Here is a 17,906-nt window from a genome sequence, read left to right on the forward strand (position 1 = left end):
TCCCTAGTGTGCTCAGCATTTTGTTCTTCGTGACACGAGTTCAGAAACATCTCCCGAATCTATCCTTTCCTGTCCAGCTTGGATCCAATGGGTTCCATTTATTCCGAGCACTGCCAAGTCGTATCTCCTCATTTCCACAGTTATTTGACTGGTCCTCCCGGTCTCCTACATTGTCCGAACGTACCACGTACCTATAAAAATATTGCTTTGGTTGTTAGAAGCATCGACCTCGTGACTTTCGAAGAATTTTGGCTTTCATCATGAGACGTCATAATTCTTCCTTGAACTCCCAGGATAGTGTTTAAATGGTTTAATTTGTTTAATCCTGTTGGCGTTTTTTTAGCAAGATTTCTTTCTATGTGATGGGGTTGCCGACACCATGCCCAACCCTCTTTTTTTTACCTGGGCTTGGGACCGACAGTAACTCTAGGAGAGCTACAGCTAATAAGAATATCAAGAGTTTTATGCACATTTAGGCAACTGAAATACCGTTTTGTTTTGAAAAAATCCAAATGTAGCTGAGGGATTTAGTGACACACTCACACGAGTGTAGATATCAAGTTTGGTGCTATAAGAGGTGTGTGTTTCTGGGTTTTTGAAATGTGCCACATTCAAAAATATAATTAGATAGGTTAAAAATGAACTGCACTAGTGGGTTATATATAACCTCATATATTTTAGCTATCACTGTAATCATATTCATCGATTCGTACTACTGTTTTCATATGTAAATGATCTTTTATTTGTTTCTACTACTTAATATTCTGTTACTGAATGTTCTGCTTTTTCATTCCTTTTTCAAATATGTACGTAAACTTGAACATGAAACATGAAACATTTCCGTTCAAATGTTTAAGGAATGTGGAACTTAATAATTTTGGTTTAACGTAATTTTATTTCAGAAATCAACAAACAACCAATCAAAACAATCTGCGGGAATAATACTTTCTCTCTGTCATCTATTTTATCCCATAAATTCATGCAATTATATTATTGAAAATATTAGTCAGCTGTGCAATTAACTGTAGTTTGATCGAATATTTCACACTGATCATAAATTACATCCTTGGTAGTCAGACTTATGTTTGCACTCATGTAGTATGAAACTTGTTTTCGACCAGACCAGTGAACTTTGATCGTAGATTCTAATCTATCAGTCCTACTCTGCTTATGTACAGAAATTTGCTTTCTCTATTACCCGACACTCCCTTCACTTGAATATATCACCCCTTTCACTGAATATGTTTAACCAATGACAAGCTAGCGATGATTTGTATGTCCACACATTTCTCCGCATTCTTCACAGTTATACACTTTTTTCGTATATGCTAAGGTAAGATAAAGAGAGATAGAGAAAATAAGCGAGCACATTGGAATCGAAATTTAAAAATAACCTGAAAGATAAATTACTAGTGTTGTTCACTCTCTCTCTCTCTCTCTCTCTCTTCATAGACATATACATATTTACGCACATGATAAGAGTATACACACGCAAACATTGCGTAAATCTACAAATCTCAAACATCTGTTCGTTTCATCGAGGATACACATATAGGTATAAGTATATGATCAATCCTAAGCTTGACATGAATGTAAACTTTCAAGCAAACATGATAATGGGGTGGAGAAAACAATGGAAAATCGTTCAAACGAGTAGTGAATAAATGAATGAATGAGCAATAGATGAATGAGTGAATAAATAAGAGAGTAATGGTGGACAAATTGAGTGAACCATCACAATATTTAAAACTGTTTAAGTAATTAAGTTATTGAACGAATAAATACGAATAAAATGTGCACAAATGTGTGTTGTATGTATGTATAAATATTTTTGTATTTACGTATCATCACAATACAAGATGTTATTTAACACACGAAAACATTCATTTTCATTTGAACTATCGTTGACATTCATTTGTACAACAGAACTACTCGGATTTGTACTCATCATTTGGATAATAATTTTAACAGTAAAGTAAGTTTAGAAAGTAACTCGTGGAAATAAAAACTATTATTGTTATTATTATTATTATCATTATTATTATTATGCTAAAATCGTATCATCTCTTATTTTTCTCAATTAACCTACCGTTCAAATAGACGATCTTAACGAAATTATAAAACTATTAATACACTTTAGTCGATTGATAGGGATTGGAAACAATCAAGAATTTAATAATAATATATACACTGTTCAGGATGGTTAGTTTACGTTCTACTATGGTAGATAAGAATTAAATCTTTGTGATCAACATGAAATACATACGAATATTTCGGCAATCTAAGATTTATAAACAATATATAATCTCAGTGAAGTAATTATGGATCAAGAGTTTATAATGGTTACAAAATCAATAAGAATCCCTTATAGGTTAATGAAGTCATTGTAATGTTTAAGGACTATTTATTAGATTCTGAAAAGTTTTATTGGTAATCTAGTGACATATACTTTGTTTATTAAAGATGAGTGTTTGTCATTTGTTATCATATTAACTTTAAATTGAAATGGGAACTATCTTTTAGATTATGCGTAATCCCTGATGTTTTCTTTTAATTACTGCGGTTCGTGTTAATCATGTGTATTAATTAATTCGTCTGTTTGATGAAAAAGGCGATTTCTGAACCACAATGTAGATAGGTTGCATTAATTGTTAGTTTCTTTAGGATATAATTCCCTTATGCAGAATAAAAGTCTTTATTTTTACTCATTTCTAACTAATCTGGAATCACTCTAGCGAAAAAAATTCTTAGACAAGTATTATTATTCTTTATCATACTGGTCGAATCACTGATACACGAAATCCGTGGATATGACGCATAGTGAATTGCATGGTTTAATAATTATTAGTTGTCTATCTCTAGATATCATAAGACGTAAATTTAAAGATGACAATTAAGAAAAAAGAATTTCCTCTGCTTTTCATAAAGCAAGTTTTATGTTTTACTCCAAGATATGAATGTAATCCATTTTCGTCAGTTATCATTAATTGGCTAACTGACACTTGTACGGCAACACATAGCCATTCGAATTCCACTCAGTGAGGTACATTTTTCTTATCGCACTCTAAATTTTCGTGCCTAAACACTTTCTCAACGCTTTAAAAGTCAAGACTTCATCAATTTCCATATAACAAATGAAATCCAAATTCTTCTCTATTGCCATTAGATGGTAAATTAATGACTACTTATTGACTTTTATACACAACGTGATCTTGTTATCCACATCTAATGGATAGTTAACACTATTACCATTAAATAAGCAAATAGCTAATTAGTAATAAGTTTTGCATAACAGGAAAGACTTTCTGTGTCATCCATTAGATAATTCATAATATCTTGTATTATTTATAACAGTTTCATGCTAAATAGTTGTTAGTTAAATAGAATATCAATTGCATGAATAGAATTACAAGATTAAGAAAACAGTATATATCTGTCTGTAGATTGGGTAGACAGCATTCATTTATGTTGAACGTTACGATACACAGTAATGGATTGAAAATATGATGGAATATGATAAAATTTGAAGAATTTTTTACATAAATAAGTAGCGTTCTCTTGGTACGTACCTAAAAAATCTTGTCTTTTTTTCCTTTAACCATTAGAAAGTATCTTACCTTTACAGCTGGTATCGGTCATTTCCCAACATGAAGCAACACGGAACATTCAGTTCCACTTTAGCTAAAGTGTATCGGTACACTCAGTCAACTTCTGAACAATATGTATTGTGTTCAGGGAAATTTTATCATAGTAAATATCACAGTAAACTTGCAAATACATCTTTTTTGCCTCTTAAACTTATTTCAATTAATGATTCAATTTCCATATGAAGTAAGCGAAACTGTCTATTATAAAGGTTGAATGAATTATTAAGAAAACATGAGTGAAACACTCATGAAATTCGTTTAAATCGTTACAACTTATACGAGAATAAATACCAAAGACTGAATTATATACTGTAATTAAATCTAAAACTTGTACTGAAGTAGTTAAACTTCACTTTGGTAAAAAGAACTTCTGTTCACACTACGAAGACTTCTTTTCTGTTACTAATAAAACAAGGCAAATGTAAATCAATCGACCAATCTAGTTTTCAACTACTTATGAGTAATATTATTAGTGGAATTTTTATAATTTCCCTTTTTTGTATTTAGAAAATACTCTACCGAACATAAAGAAAATCTAATACTAGTATCTCAGTTTCAATGTTAACTCATACAGAATCAATAATTAGTCCACTAATTTGCCATAACTACAATCTGTTTAATAAACAAACTCACATGTACCACCCTATTATATCTGACAGTTCCACTTTACACAGTAATCAGATAGCCTCTTGTACAACTATTCATAAAAATAACAACAGTGATAGTAGTAACACTGCTAACATAAACAATAATTCCAATAGGAATAATTTACACTTCAGAAATAAGCCTGATTACACAGAAGTAGCTGAGATACGAACATTGACAGCATCAGAGTCACTAAAGAACATGTGTCAGTCTTTTGATTTGGGAACAAAACAGCTGAATAATGGTAATGATAACAACGATCATCGTCAAAGTAATGAATCGCAGTATTATCAGTCAATGCAGTATTTAAACTCATGCCTATTTAAGTCACTACAATTAAATTTCGCATCATCCAATGAAGCATGCCACGGCTATAATCATCAAAACAATGAAATAAATGAGGAACTTTCATCGGATTATACAACAAACAAGTTATCACATGGATCAAGAATGAGAAATAATGAGACTTTAAAAGATAGTCTGTCAGCATCAGCTATTCCAGTCAAAACGTCACCATCCCTGTCAACATCCTTACCTGTTCCACTCTCATCATCTAGTATACATTCATCATTGTATAGTGAATCAAATGGGGTCCAACTTCCAATAAGCGATTTATTCTCTTATAAACAAGGAAGAGATGAAATATTTAATAAACTTGAAACGGTGAATGAATCAGTAAATGTAAGTCTATCTGTGTATGGACAGTTTGGTTTACTCTTGTCTTTATTGTTATCTCGATTTTATTGCAACATATATTGAAAATAATACAAGTAGACTATTCACTAAAATTTTAGTGTTTCACAGGTAGTACATTGGCTTTTTATTCTGGAAATGAGTCGAAATTGTAGGGTTTTCGACTGAAGCATTATAGGACAGATGTAAATATTGAACTTATTTCCTACAGATTATTCACATTATCCATATGCACCAATACTGTGACCTGATAATCAAAGACACAAGTTACTCAACTATAGATGGAATCGATAATAGAAAATACCCCGAAATCAAACTTAAATTTAATGATAGTTTGATTTTGATGATGATGATGATGATGACGATAGTAGTTCCTACCGCCTGTTTGTGTGAATAAGAGAAATTAAACTTTTTTGTTTATTTTGAACTGAATTATATACCCCGGAGAGTTAATTTTTGCTAAATAGATAGAGTTAGCTTTTGTTTAGACTCAACTCATTTTTACTACCATTAACAAGACTAAAGTAAAAGTATTGGAATGACTAATAGAATACCTGTCAGATCATTATTTAATGCATTTTCATTTATATAATGTATCCATCACCAAAGAAGTGTTTGATTTAATATAAATTCATAATCTCTGCATTATATAAGTACAATCAATTATACTGTTTCGTGATCTGTCAAACTTTAAATTATTTTCATAAATTGTCATGACTATCCAACCGGTTTATTGGCAAAACAACCTTTACTTACTTCCCTACTTAATATTCAGAGCCCTCAGATGAGCTATAGACGACCGACAAGTATCCTGAATCGATCTCTGCCCCCATGCTTTCCTTTCCAGCTGGCTTCAAATCAATTCCGTTGTTCTTTTACGTTCTTCAGTCGTCATTTTTTTAACACTACGACGTACATATTTTATCAATATTTATCACACGGTCAGAATTACAGTGATTAATAGCTAGATGTCCTGGTTGAATCAGGAAAACAACTATTTCTAGTTGAATGAAGAATTACTTTCAATTCATTCCAGAATGTAAGTCACACGTTACATATTGTATAAATAAAGTGATGGTAACCCATTGGACTGTCAAAATACAAGTAAGTCTCGAAAGCTGAAGCTATTTCGATCATGAGCGACTTAGTAGGTTTATTCTGATATTGTACTTTAAAATCAATCTAATTCTGGTTGAGTAAGAAGAGGGTTTTAATTAGGATAGTGGTAAATTAACAGAAGCTACCATTCAAATTTACACTTTGTTTATTAACGTTGAATAAATTTTAACAATATTCAATGTCAGTATAGTTTAATTACTATCACTCCCTCCTTTTACAACTATCTGTTCTTTAGTGGTGGATAGTATTGATGAGGGTCCATAAAGCTTTCGCATTTATAATCACATGTCTCCTAGAAGGGACAAATACTTCGAATTTTTATTACTTGCATCTGGAAAACATTTTAGTATCTATCTATATCGGAACAAATTATCAACCGTACTTTACAAGTTTTTAATTCAACTGTAACCACTAAGCTTTACAGATAACCTGAAAATAAATCTATTTTTTCAAGTTCACATTTCGAACAACACTTGCCTGTGTGTTAGTAAAAATCCTGATTTTTCAGAGGTGCTGAATTATCTAGGTAAATAGCTGCAACTGAAATCGATCTTTTAAGTATGTACATGGGTTCATATTTGCAATCTATACTTTTTTGGAAATAATTGATGAATATTTAAAAGTAAATTACTGAATCTGTAGTCCCTACTTTCGAATACTAAGGAATTTATTACTGGTTTATCATACTTTTTATTTCGTGTCATTTTCCCCACTAGTAAAGTAAATATTATTATGTACATTCATTTCTACTCCCGACTAATGTATCTACAGTCATACCAATATTCCTCTAATAAAACTTCATACCAACAAATAGATAAGTAAGCTATTATCTGAGTTTGATTAGCTGAAAATTTTCGACATTCACTGAAAAAGGGGCTTTTATCGAAGTTATATCTTTGTAATATACAATTTTGGAGTATCTGTTTAATATTCTTTATAAAGTGCTACAGAGATAAAAATGTTACAACAATCAATTCACCTTTAAAAGTCATGAATTAGTAGTGTTAATGTGTTTAGATATGGTGATCAATTTCTCTGTTATTATTTTTATGGTTTCACAACCGGTCTGTGTTTTGTTTAACAATGATCTATATATTACATACTCAAGGTGTATTGAGTAGAGGTTGACAGTTCTCTATAAATATATTTCAAGAATATTCTATCTAACGGTGAGATTTGCAAATTATCTGAAATAAAAAGATGTTCCCACTATTTATTTGATTTATATCACTAACTGCAAATTTTGGAAGTACCTATTTACTTCTCAGAATTCAAAGTACCGAAATTGGTTGCTATGTTAAAGTTACATTAGTTTCCTAATAATTTTTATATTCTGACCATTTTGCAAACAGATTGATTATCATCCATCGATTAGAATGCGTAAAGTATATATATTTATATACAAGTCTTTCGGGTGTACCTTTGATATCACTATTGATTGTTTCAAAGTTTCCGTTTTTATTTAAATAATTTCAAATATTGACAGAAAGAAAAAACAAATCCAGCTTAAATAAATCTTCTCAAGTAATCAGTCTACTATGTATACAGTTGGATTGGAATGAGATTGTCAAATGATTTATTGTTGTGTTATTTAGATTGAATTATATTCCACCCCTCCCCCGGTTTTATTTGATAATAACTTAATGAACAGGTGAAACGAATTGTCAATTGAAATTTAAGACAACCTCAGTATTATGTTAATGAAGCGTAGTAATTTATTAGGTATTTAACCATGAATAAGTTTGTTATTTTCTCTTTCCATAACAATCAATTCATTCCATATGCTTTTTGAACTTTAAACACTGATCTTCATCCTTTTTTTTATAAAAAAAAATTATAAATTATGATCATCATAACAACGAAGCCAGTTATTATTCAATCATCCATTTGCCTCAGTTGTGATTAGTTCAGTAATTGAAATTAAAACTCTCTTCTTTTAATCATTAATTTAATGTAGCATTTTAATTTATTGATGAGTATATCTATTTCTCAATCATTTAACCTTTATTCTATGTGTCATTTATCAAATTATTTCATTAATTCTATGAACTAAGAGAAACTGAATAAATGACTGGAACACTGTGACTGTATAATAACAATTTCACTGTTATGTTCTAAATGTTATGGTATTTTCTGAAATACCTAAAAAGTGGATGATTAGACTGTTTTACATTACAGTTTCTTATCATGAATTTAATTGGATCATTAGACTTGAGATTTATTTTGTTTGTGTAATGAAACTGATAGTTATAGGTAAAATTTATAACCTATACATATTTAAATAAAATGTTAATTGGATATCTGTACTATTAACTAAGGATTTATTCATCACTTGCCATACATCTGATAACTTTATTGAGATATGAAAGTGGGATATAAAAGAAAAAAAAAACTAATTACAATCATCAGTAACCGAAAACTCAATAGTACAATATGTTTATAGTGAAGAATATTATTAATCATTTTTTAGATTATGAAAAAGGAAAATTATGAATTCAAATTAGATTACAACTAACACTGGAGTTCAGAACGCGTGTTCCGTCCTATTTGCGACCAGTGAGCTGGATGCGCCTGAATTCCTGCGTTTATGTTAAGACTGAGAGCCGGTGTTGTTAAAGCTTGTTACTAAATATCACTACTGAGTTTGTCTGCACAGAATACATATATGCCCATAGAAACTGACTAATTACCATCTATAAAATTTACAACGAGTAAATGCTATACCTTAAAAATCACTTCACATTCATTGGAAAAATTAGTGATTATCTACACTCAGTAGCTAACTAGATAAGAAAGTATTAGGTACTGGGTTCGAAATTTTATGTTTCATTATTGAGATTCTGGAAAATTAGTTGACGAGTCCCATATAGGACGGAACACAATTTTTGGATCCAATTACTAGCTAAAATTTAACTGCATCAAAGTTTTCGACTAAATAGTAACGTCGACATAACACATTTTAGATGTACATATGCCGATAGAGCTGAATCCCAGTCATTTTAGTAGCCTAGTCTAGTAAACTTTTTTTTGAAATGGTTCATGGACTTCAGGTTGAACTAAATTGATCAAATTGGTGAAAATGGGTCTTATTTTCACTGTTAAAAACTTAGTGAGTAAGTGAACAAATCATGAATAGTGTACATCCATAGGGGTATTTATTAAAAATTCTGGGTTCGATTCAACTAAAATTACGAACACATGTTTAATGTATTGTGCATAAGTTAACGGTATTTATGTGGAGCATGCGAAAGAAGCAACAATAGAATTCTCAGTAATAATAATAGCATAGGATCATAGAACGGTTAACTTCATATGAATTATACCTAAATTACGATATTTGAAAATGAGATTTTACCTTGGTAAATTTTAATACTTTTAAAAGCGTATAGTTTATCCAATTCATAATCAGCTAATGTAAGACATGCGTTTCATGAAATCTTGCACAATTTACTATTAGATAGTAAAAACGATGCGTAAAAATTAAAATGGATTATATCATGAAATTTAGAAACTAATATAGCAGTTCCAATCGTTTCCGCTGATGTTATTTAGGTAATTATTTGATTCAGTTATAATTTTATTTCATTCTAAACACGAATAACCAAACGGAATGTTTATGCTGTTTCTTTACTTCTGTTTCCGTGTAAATGTAAATGAAAGTCCTGACGACAACAACAACGAAAACCATTTGTTAGCCAATTTTCTTGCTTGTTCCGTTCATGCCCCCCCTTCTCTTCATTAGTGTCATACTTTGATCTTCTCATATCAAAAATAAATAAAAGAGCTAAGTAAACGGTACGTAGAGTAATCAACAGAGAACATTCAACCAAATGGACAGTCATTATCTAATTGTCGAATTAAATCACATATTAACTAATCATCTCATTGACCACTTTCCTTAAAGATATGTTAACATATTGTTGTGATACTTTGGCTTCTGGTGGCAACTATAATGGTAAGAGAAAGAGCATAGATTGAGAAAGGTGGGAGGACATAGTTGCGTGATCAACTTTCTTTTAATTAATTGAATAATTATACCCTTCTCAAATAATTGTTTAACTTGATTCACAGTGGTATTGTACCTCGCTAAAAACTAGATTTATTATATTTGTTATCTAGCTATAGAGGCGGATTTTTAAAAAGTTGGGTTTCGAGACCTAGCAGGAGGTGGAAAATTGACGAGATGGTCAGATTAGTGATTAATAATTGTTTGCATTAGTGGTACGAAATGTTGAAGTAGATATCATTCTATCATGATGGTCACACTAGTTATATTAACAAATTTTTTACTCATTATTTACACATCACTGAAGTTAAATATACAACTGAATGACCTGGGCAGTCGTGAACTGCTGATTTTTGGGTGAATGAGACCACTGACCATCAACACAAAAAACATATTTCACACAGCATGGTTAAACGTCCTTATATTCTTAGCGAAACTATATGCTTAAATGAAAGAAATCACTTCATTTTTGCCGTTTTTTCTATTAGTGAAAACTAAGGAGTACTTATTCATGATTTGTGGTAGTTATCATGTCACTAATATGTGTTTTCTCATTGACTACTGATTAGAAAATGTGATGTCTTTATATGCGAATGTATGCATCATCTAGTGGTTAAGACATTTGCTGTAATTCTAGTTAACTAACATGGATCACAGATATTTTTCATACTGCGTGAAGACATTTGAAAAAATATACCTGATCTGAGATTTTTCTACATTTTTCGACGTTATTTTTTTCATTATTCCATATCAGATATCTTTGTGTGTGTGTGTGTGTGAATTCATTAATGAAATGTTCCAGTAGGGAGATATATTTTTTATTAATCATCTTCGTAAACTAACAAGTTATGAAGATAAATTTCACGAATTCCACTTACTAAAATATAAGATAAATACATTATACCTCTCAAAATGTTATGAATGTATGGTTTAGTGGTAACGTCTCTGAGTGATACAGATCCGAGTAATTGAGGAGATCCCATTATTTCTTCTGAGATCATGGCTATTGTCTTATTAATGATGAATTCTAATGTCAGATGAAGGCTGTTTGCCGAAACTTGATTAAAATTTCAATTTGATGACAGATATATGATCTGAATCATAAATAAGAAACATTCATTAAGCTTAGTGGTTATACGAGTCAGACATTCTTTTACTTACTGTATCATTAACCTGTCCCATAATATTTACTTTACATTCCAAACAAGATAAATTATTGTTTAATGCATTTAACAAAATTCACTAAAAGAGAATTTCATTAACAAAGACTTATCTCTTAAAAATAAAACGATCTTTTTTGCCACAAACGGTTGTTGTTTAGCTAATATTATTTGTTTTAAAAAAACACAATGTAGAACAAAGTCAATGATTATCGAAGTTTGTTGCTGGGCTCGAATGACAACAAGTTGTTGTTATCGTTATTTCAATTTGGCTATATCACATATGCACGCCATCTGCGAACTTATTTACATTAAAAATAAAATTAATTCTGTCAGTTTATTATTCACTGCTATAATAATCAACACTGATTGATTTATTGAGTTATAATGACTTTCAAAGGCTTGGTTATACAAAAAACAAACACAAAAAGACTATTCATTTCGACTAGTCTTATCTCTGTATCCATTGTCAAAAAAACCCAGTGAATTTTCTCCCCCCTCTATCATTTTCTCGTTTGCTTTTTTGAATGTGTATATACGCAAACACACTTTTACGCTTAATTATTGTAAGCAGAGAAATAAAGTAAAAACAACTGAACATATTTTCAGTTCTTATTTGTGAATTAAATGAGGCTTGTTCAATTAAATACATAGCTGAACTCGGTTAGTCAGTAAATCAATCTGTTGACTGGGTATTAAGTCACTTGACTTGACAACAACCATAAACAAACAGCACAACTTTTCTGTTTTGGCAGTTTTTTTTCTGATTGTAAATGGAATGATGGGTAATGATTTTATTATCATGACTGACCATATAGTGACTGACCCAGTGGAATTAGCTAAAAAAATGGATTGAACTAATAAACATGAGGTTCATTCCGAGATTTCAATATTCCGTTTAAAGTATCAGATTTATTTTTCTACAAAAATATACCAAAAAAATATTTCACATATTCAATACAATGAATAACTTTGAAATAATCTCAATGGTTAAGAGCATGAGTTAGTTGAAGCTAGACCACCATGGAAAACCTGGAAGCACTGGAGGTGGTTGTCTAGCTTCAAATGACTCATGATCTTAACCATTGAAATTACTATAATATCCATAAAACCCATCTGATAACAACTTTAAAATAGTTGACTGATTTTATTTAGCCGAGAAAGTACACAATCCCTGAGCGTATCAAGTCGGTAATTACAAATAGTTTATTAATTTTACCATAAATAGTCATATTTCAATGCAGAAAAATGGATCATACGAAAGTAGAAAATTTTAAATAGAAAGGGAATTAGTATGAGAAGGGAAATACAGAGAAAGAGTTCTAGAACAACGATAAATAATACTAGAAATCACAAACAGCTAGCATTTGTTTTCATTAGTTCACTCCATAAAAGTTGTAATCAGGTGTTAAATAATAATAAATGATGAATTAGTGGTTTTAATGTGAAGATTGGGGCTATAGGTTTTGCTATTCTGAAATTACTGCTAATGACTTAATTCAAACTATTAAACTGGTAACTAAAATTCATTAACACTTTTGATCGTCAACCAATGTTTTCAAGCTATACAGAATCTTAGTGAAAAAGATTCGAAAATCAAGAATGTTACATGATTTCGCGAAGGAAAAAAAACGAAGTCTCAAATATGTGTTTTTTCAATTCACCATAATGTAAATCATTAAGGAGTTGATAGGTTAATTTTGAGCACATTTCTACCTAGGTAGAACTCTTGAGTAAGGCATGAAAAATTTGCCATTCAAATAAGAAGAATTCAGTTGAAATATTCCAGTCCTCAGACAATTAATATTTACCATCATCTCTTCAACATAATCATCCTTCTTTTGAATTAACTTCACTGATAAATAGTGAATTAATTAATTTATTTGTGAATAATTCATTTCGACAATTAATTGAATGGGATTTCAGTTCTATGATTATTTTCTTCAATAAAGTTAAATCTCTTTTCTTTCGAATATCATCTAGATGCATTCTATAGACTAATGATCTGACAATGAATGTAACATCTGATCAAGGCAATATAAATTTGGAAATTATTATTTTATTAGCCAACAAATAATCTGCATATATTTTAATTTAACTTGAATGTGTTACATTTCTCAAGTAAAAAAAGATGATGAGTTTCTTTATTTATGGTCATTTTCGTTATTCTTCTTATTTTTTTGCAGAAGACATATCACTTCTGTCAGAGTGTTAGAATCCATAAATTATAAAAGTATCCCTTTTGTAGATAAATTGGATTTGTCTTAAGGCAGAAACAATGAGAGGTAGACAGTGTCCATGTGCGTGTGTGCGAGAGAGCGAGAGCGAGGGACAGAGGAATCAACTTGTGACAAGAAATAATTTTAATTAGGAATTCTGTTGAATGTTATGTTTGTATACTTTTTATATTAGTTTGCAATTTCTCATCAAAATAGTTTATTTATTTCTCATCATAAATTAAAAGGTGAAAACTGGGCCAAGAGGCTAAAAAGAATAATTTCTTCAAAAATATTTTGGTTTTCACTTTAAGATCTGTGCGTAAGTATAAAAAAAACTGTTACTTATAGAATATAGGTTGAGGATGAGATTGGAATATAAATATGTATACAGAGGATGGGAGGACAACAGGGCATGTGTCAGACTGTATTTAAGGCCAAGAATGGAAGTAAAACTATACATAAATTTGTTTTCTTGTTCGTTCAACAAAAAAAAACAAACAAATTTGTCAGACATAATGTTACATAATTATAGCTTATTATTTATATTCTGATAACAAAATGGAATCAAATGCTGTTCATTAACTTTACTCCTTCTAAAAAATTCGGTGAAAGACTATAGATACTAACTCTAGATGATGTAAACGTAATGGAAGAAACTAACAACTAAAAGAATAAATACTACGGTTACATTGTTCGTAAAATGTCAGTTTCACCTTGAGGACATTTCTGTGTTAGGTCAGATATACAAACAACATTAGCAGAGATAATGTGAAGATGTTATGAGAGAACAACCGGTTTGAAAAATTACTAGAATGACCGGACACGTATTCCAGTCAGAGACAAAATACCTAACCAAGCCATTCTAATTATTTATTTATCACATCACTAGTAACTTATTGATAATAAACCTGAAGCGATGAAAATAACTAAGGAGGGCATACTTCTGCTTGTTACATCAAAACACTTTTATATATAATGAGTTGAATGTGAATAAATTTTTTAGTCTCAACTTGGTGTCTTGTCCAGAGAGGAAAGTTTTGTTACAGTTATGCTCAAATTACACTTTTATACCTTATTTATTTAATAAATCAGATCCCATTCTACAAATACAAATGATTCATTTAGACACTATATTATGAAACTCCACAGATATGAACACATTTATCGATTGTAATTCAACGAGGCTCTTCAGAACGACCACTAAACTTCGTCTCTCCGGAATGAAGTTGGATTTTTCAATGAGTAAATGAACAGCCATAAACATACTAATCACTCACACGGCTACATGGTTTGTATTTGATATCATGCTCTAATACCTAATACCTGAAGAAAGGTATTGTTTTAAGAGCCCAATTTTTCCGGAAAAATAATAAATTCCTATCACTTTTTATTTTATCATATTCATTATTGGTTATTCTGTACTCTTTTGTAAGGAGACTTTGTATATTATTGTGTAGACTACTTCTCCAATAAAGTGATCAATTTTCAGCTGATTCTTTTTCTTACTGTTCTTTATTTACAGGAATGTCAGAATTCTCTTACGGAAGATCTCTCGCTTATGTTGAATTTCCCTGATTCAATTTCAGATGGTAATCAGTCTTCAAACCACTCATTGAATAATAACAATAATAATAACATCAGTAATAACAACAATATTATACATCATACAGATGAAATAAAAACCAACTTAACTTACACAATTGATCGAATTTTGTTATCGGAACACGAATCACCAAACTCTGATTTGCTATTAAGTGTATCAAATCACTTAACTAATACACTGACAGATTCAAACCACACAAAAAAATTAACTCAATTTAATTCCGATAATGTTGATACTGGAAATCAGAGTTACGTAAACAACGAATGGCTTTCTACTGATCAGTTAATTAATGGCTCTAATTCTAGTAATAATTGTAGACCAACACAACCATTCTTTTCATCTTCATTGGCTGAACAGTCATCACTGTCTTCTTCGTCATGTTCACAAACAGGTTTTCAATTTTGGTTTAGTATATTTTATAAACTTTGGTTGGAACAATTCAATCAGGTTCAATCAAAACCAATTGATTTCAGTCAGTCTGTGTCAGGGATGAGTTCGAAGAAAACAGATGAAATTCAGTTTAAATCATTTCCGTTTAGTAATAACATAAATATTCATGCTGATAACGGTAGTGATAGTTTTCTATTCAATTCATCAATACATCCTTCAGTGAATACATCGAATGATTTTCGGACGTTAGAAAGTTTTACAGAAAATCTTTTTGTGAAACCATCTCACATGAAAGAGGATTCTTATCACCGATCAGATTCATTGTCTTTAAACACTAATTCTACACTGTCCCCTCAATCATGTTGTATTACAAATGATATCAGCAACAATAAACGTAATCAGAACGATAACTCGAATGCTGACTCTGAATACAAACAACAACCCTTGTACAGAATGTGCGAAAATGGTACAAATCTAAATACAGCACACTTTAGTGATTTAAAAAATATTTCCCAGTCAGTTTCTCAACCTCCTCAATCAAAAACGAGCAACAGTCCGGATAAAAATGAATATGATTATGCTCATAACTTATTTTCATTTCAGATGAATAAAATTACAACTCCTTGTAGTAATCCTTTGATGACAATATTAACACCATGTACGAAGAAATATAGTGAGCATCACTATAATTACCCACTACCTACTTCAAGTCACTCTCTTCCTTCTCAATCGATAACATCGACTGAAAACTCAAAATACTCAGTAAATGTTGTACACAAGTCATCGATTTTATCTAACTATAGATTACATTCAAACTACTCAAGACTACGTGGAAAATCCGTGATTAGTGGTAACATTTCAAACGATAATTTACAACAACGTGGGTACCGAGCTTTACCATTCCCATTAACAAAACGCGATGGCCGCATGCATTACGAATGTAATATATGTCGCAAAACTTTTGGACAATTATCTAATTTAAAAGTGCATTTACGTACACATACAGGTGAAAGACCATTCCGTTGTGATACATGCCATAAGGGCTTTACGCAGTTGGCTCATTTACAGAAGCATAATTTAGTACATACCGGTGAAAAACCACATCAATGTACAGTGTGCGGGAAACGTTTTAGCAGCACAAGTAACTTAAAAACACATTTACGACTACATAGTGGTGAAAAACCATTTGCGTGTAAGTTATGTACAGCCAAATTTAGCCAATTTATTCATCTAAAATTACATCGGCGTTTACACGCCAACGAAAGACCATTTATTTGCCCAAGATGTCATCATAAATTTCTCGATTCAAAAGGACTGAAGCAACACTGGAGACGAGGAATCTGTTATTCTTGCGAAGAATTACCTCCAGGTAACTGGAGTGATGTGGATTGTGATGAGGATGCTACTGAAACTCAAGTCAGAAAAACACCTTCAGTAAGTTCCAGTAATCACAGACAACAACAGCACAAGCGTTCAAATAGAATTTGCGATATGGACATTACGGATGACAGTGATATTAGCCACATTACTTCCACGACTACTGATAAAGGAACTAATAAAAGACGCCATTTTCCCACAAATATGATTCCAATGTATATAACACCATAAAAATGTGAACGAGGTATACCTCTAGTCCCTAGGTGTGATAATTCTGTGAAGGTTATCGAAATTGTCGTGAATACTTCAAGACAGATTTTTAACTTACACTGAAATTCTAAATGACACGGGTACACCTTTTTAAAAATATGGCTGTGTAACATAAAAACATATTTTCAATCCTTGAAAGAAAGACAAAACTTTTCCAGTCTTATATAGCTAAACAAATAATATATTCAAATACCTAAATGTATATTATTTAAACTAGCAAACAATTGCGTCTATTGTGTAATTTCGGAGTGAAATATAGTATATTTTGTTAACTGGTTCTGTTGATTCGGGATTTTAAAGAAACTTGTGAATATACAATAGCAGAATATTGAGATTTAGGAAAAACAAAGTAATTTCGACTATTATGACTACATATGTCTGAGGTTTCGGTGAGAATCTATTGCTCTAAGGATTAGCCTGACATACTACCATAATAGTTGTTATCTTATTTAATCTTTCTAAGAGTTATGAATTTATGATTCCTCGACTAAACAGAAAAAAACATTGGAGAGGGAAGCATAATGGATAAGAAGTGCTAAGTTGTGAATGAAGAAAAGTGTAAGTTAATACATGACATAGTTTACATAGTATTCGGAACATTTTCTTTGCACTATCAAACTTAATCTGTTCAAACATTCAAAGACAGAGTGAGCCGTTGTGATGTTTGCTTAAAGCCACATTAGCTGGTTATTTCTTTGATATAAAATCACTAAAATGGCCACGAAAGTACAATCTCTGTAGCTTTGTCGTACACGAATGGGAATTTGAACCCACTCA

General features: G+C 30.9%; 1 protein-coding gene across 2 annotated transcripts; it reads left to right on the forward strand.

Moving 5' to 3' along the window:
- Window positions 1-1,931: 1,931 nt before the first annotated feature.
- Window positions 1,932-17,395, forward strand: PRDM1 (PR domain zinc finger protein 1). Of its 2 annotated transcripts, none has more exons than XM_035733466.2 (3): window positions 1,932-1,975; window positions 4,155-4,973; window positions 15,012-17,395. In XM_035733466.2, exons 2-3 carry the CDS (start codon window positions 4,206-4,208, stop codon window positions 17,088-17,090), a joined length of 2,847 nt encoding a protein of 948 aa, XP_035586999.1. In that variant the 5' UTR covers window positions 1,932-1,975; window positions 4,155-4,205; the 3' UTR covers window positions 17,091-17,395. The 2 variants fall into 2 exon arrangements, with proteins under 2 accessions (XP_035586999.1, XP_051071180.1); XM_051211143.1 differs by lacking the exon at window positions 15,012-17,395 and adding an exon at window positions 5,761-7,395.
- The last annotated feature ends 511 nt before the right edge of the window (window positions 17,396-17,906 follow it).

The sequence above is a fragment of the Schistosoma haematobium genome, chromosome ZW (genome assembly GCF_000699445.3).
Source record: "Schistosoma haematobium chromosome ZW, whole genome shotgun sequence".
NCBI classification, from domain to species: Eukaryota; Metazoa; Platyhelminthes; class Trematoda; order Strigeidida; family Schistosomatidae; genus Schistosoma; species Schistosoma haematobium.

Excerpts from the sequence above, each read along its gene's own strand:
- PRDM1 (XM_035733466.2), top strand. The coding sequence starts at position 4,206 with ATGTTAACTCATACAGAATCAATAATTAGTCCACTAATTTGCCATAAC. Across the intron at positions 4,974-15,011 it reads CGGTGAATGAATCAGTAAAT|GAATGTCAGAATTCTCTTAC; the intron begins GTAAGTCTATCT and ends CTTTATTTACAG.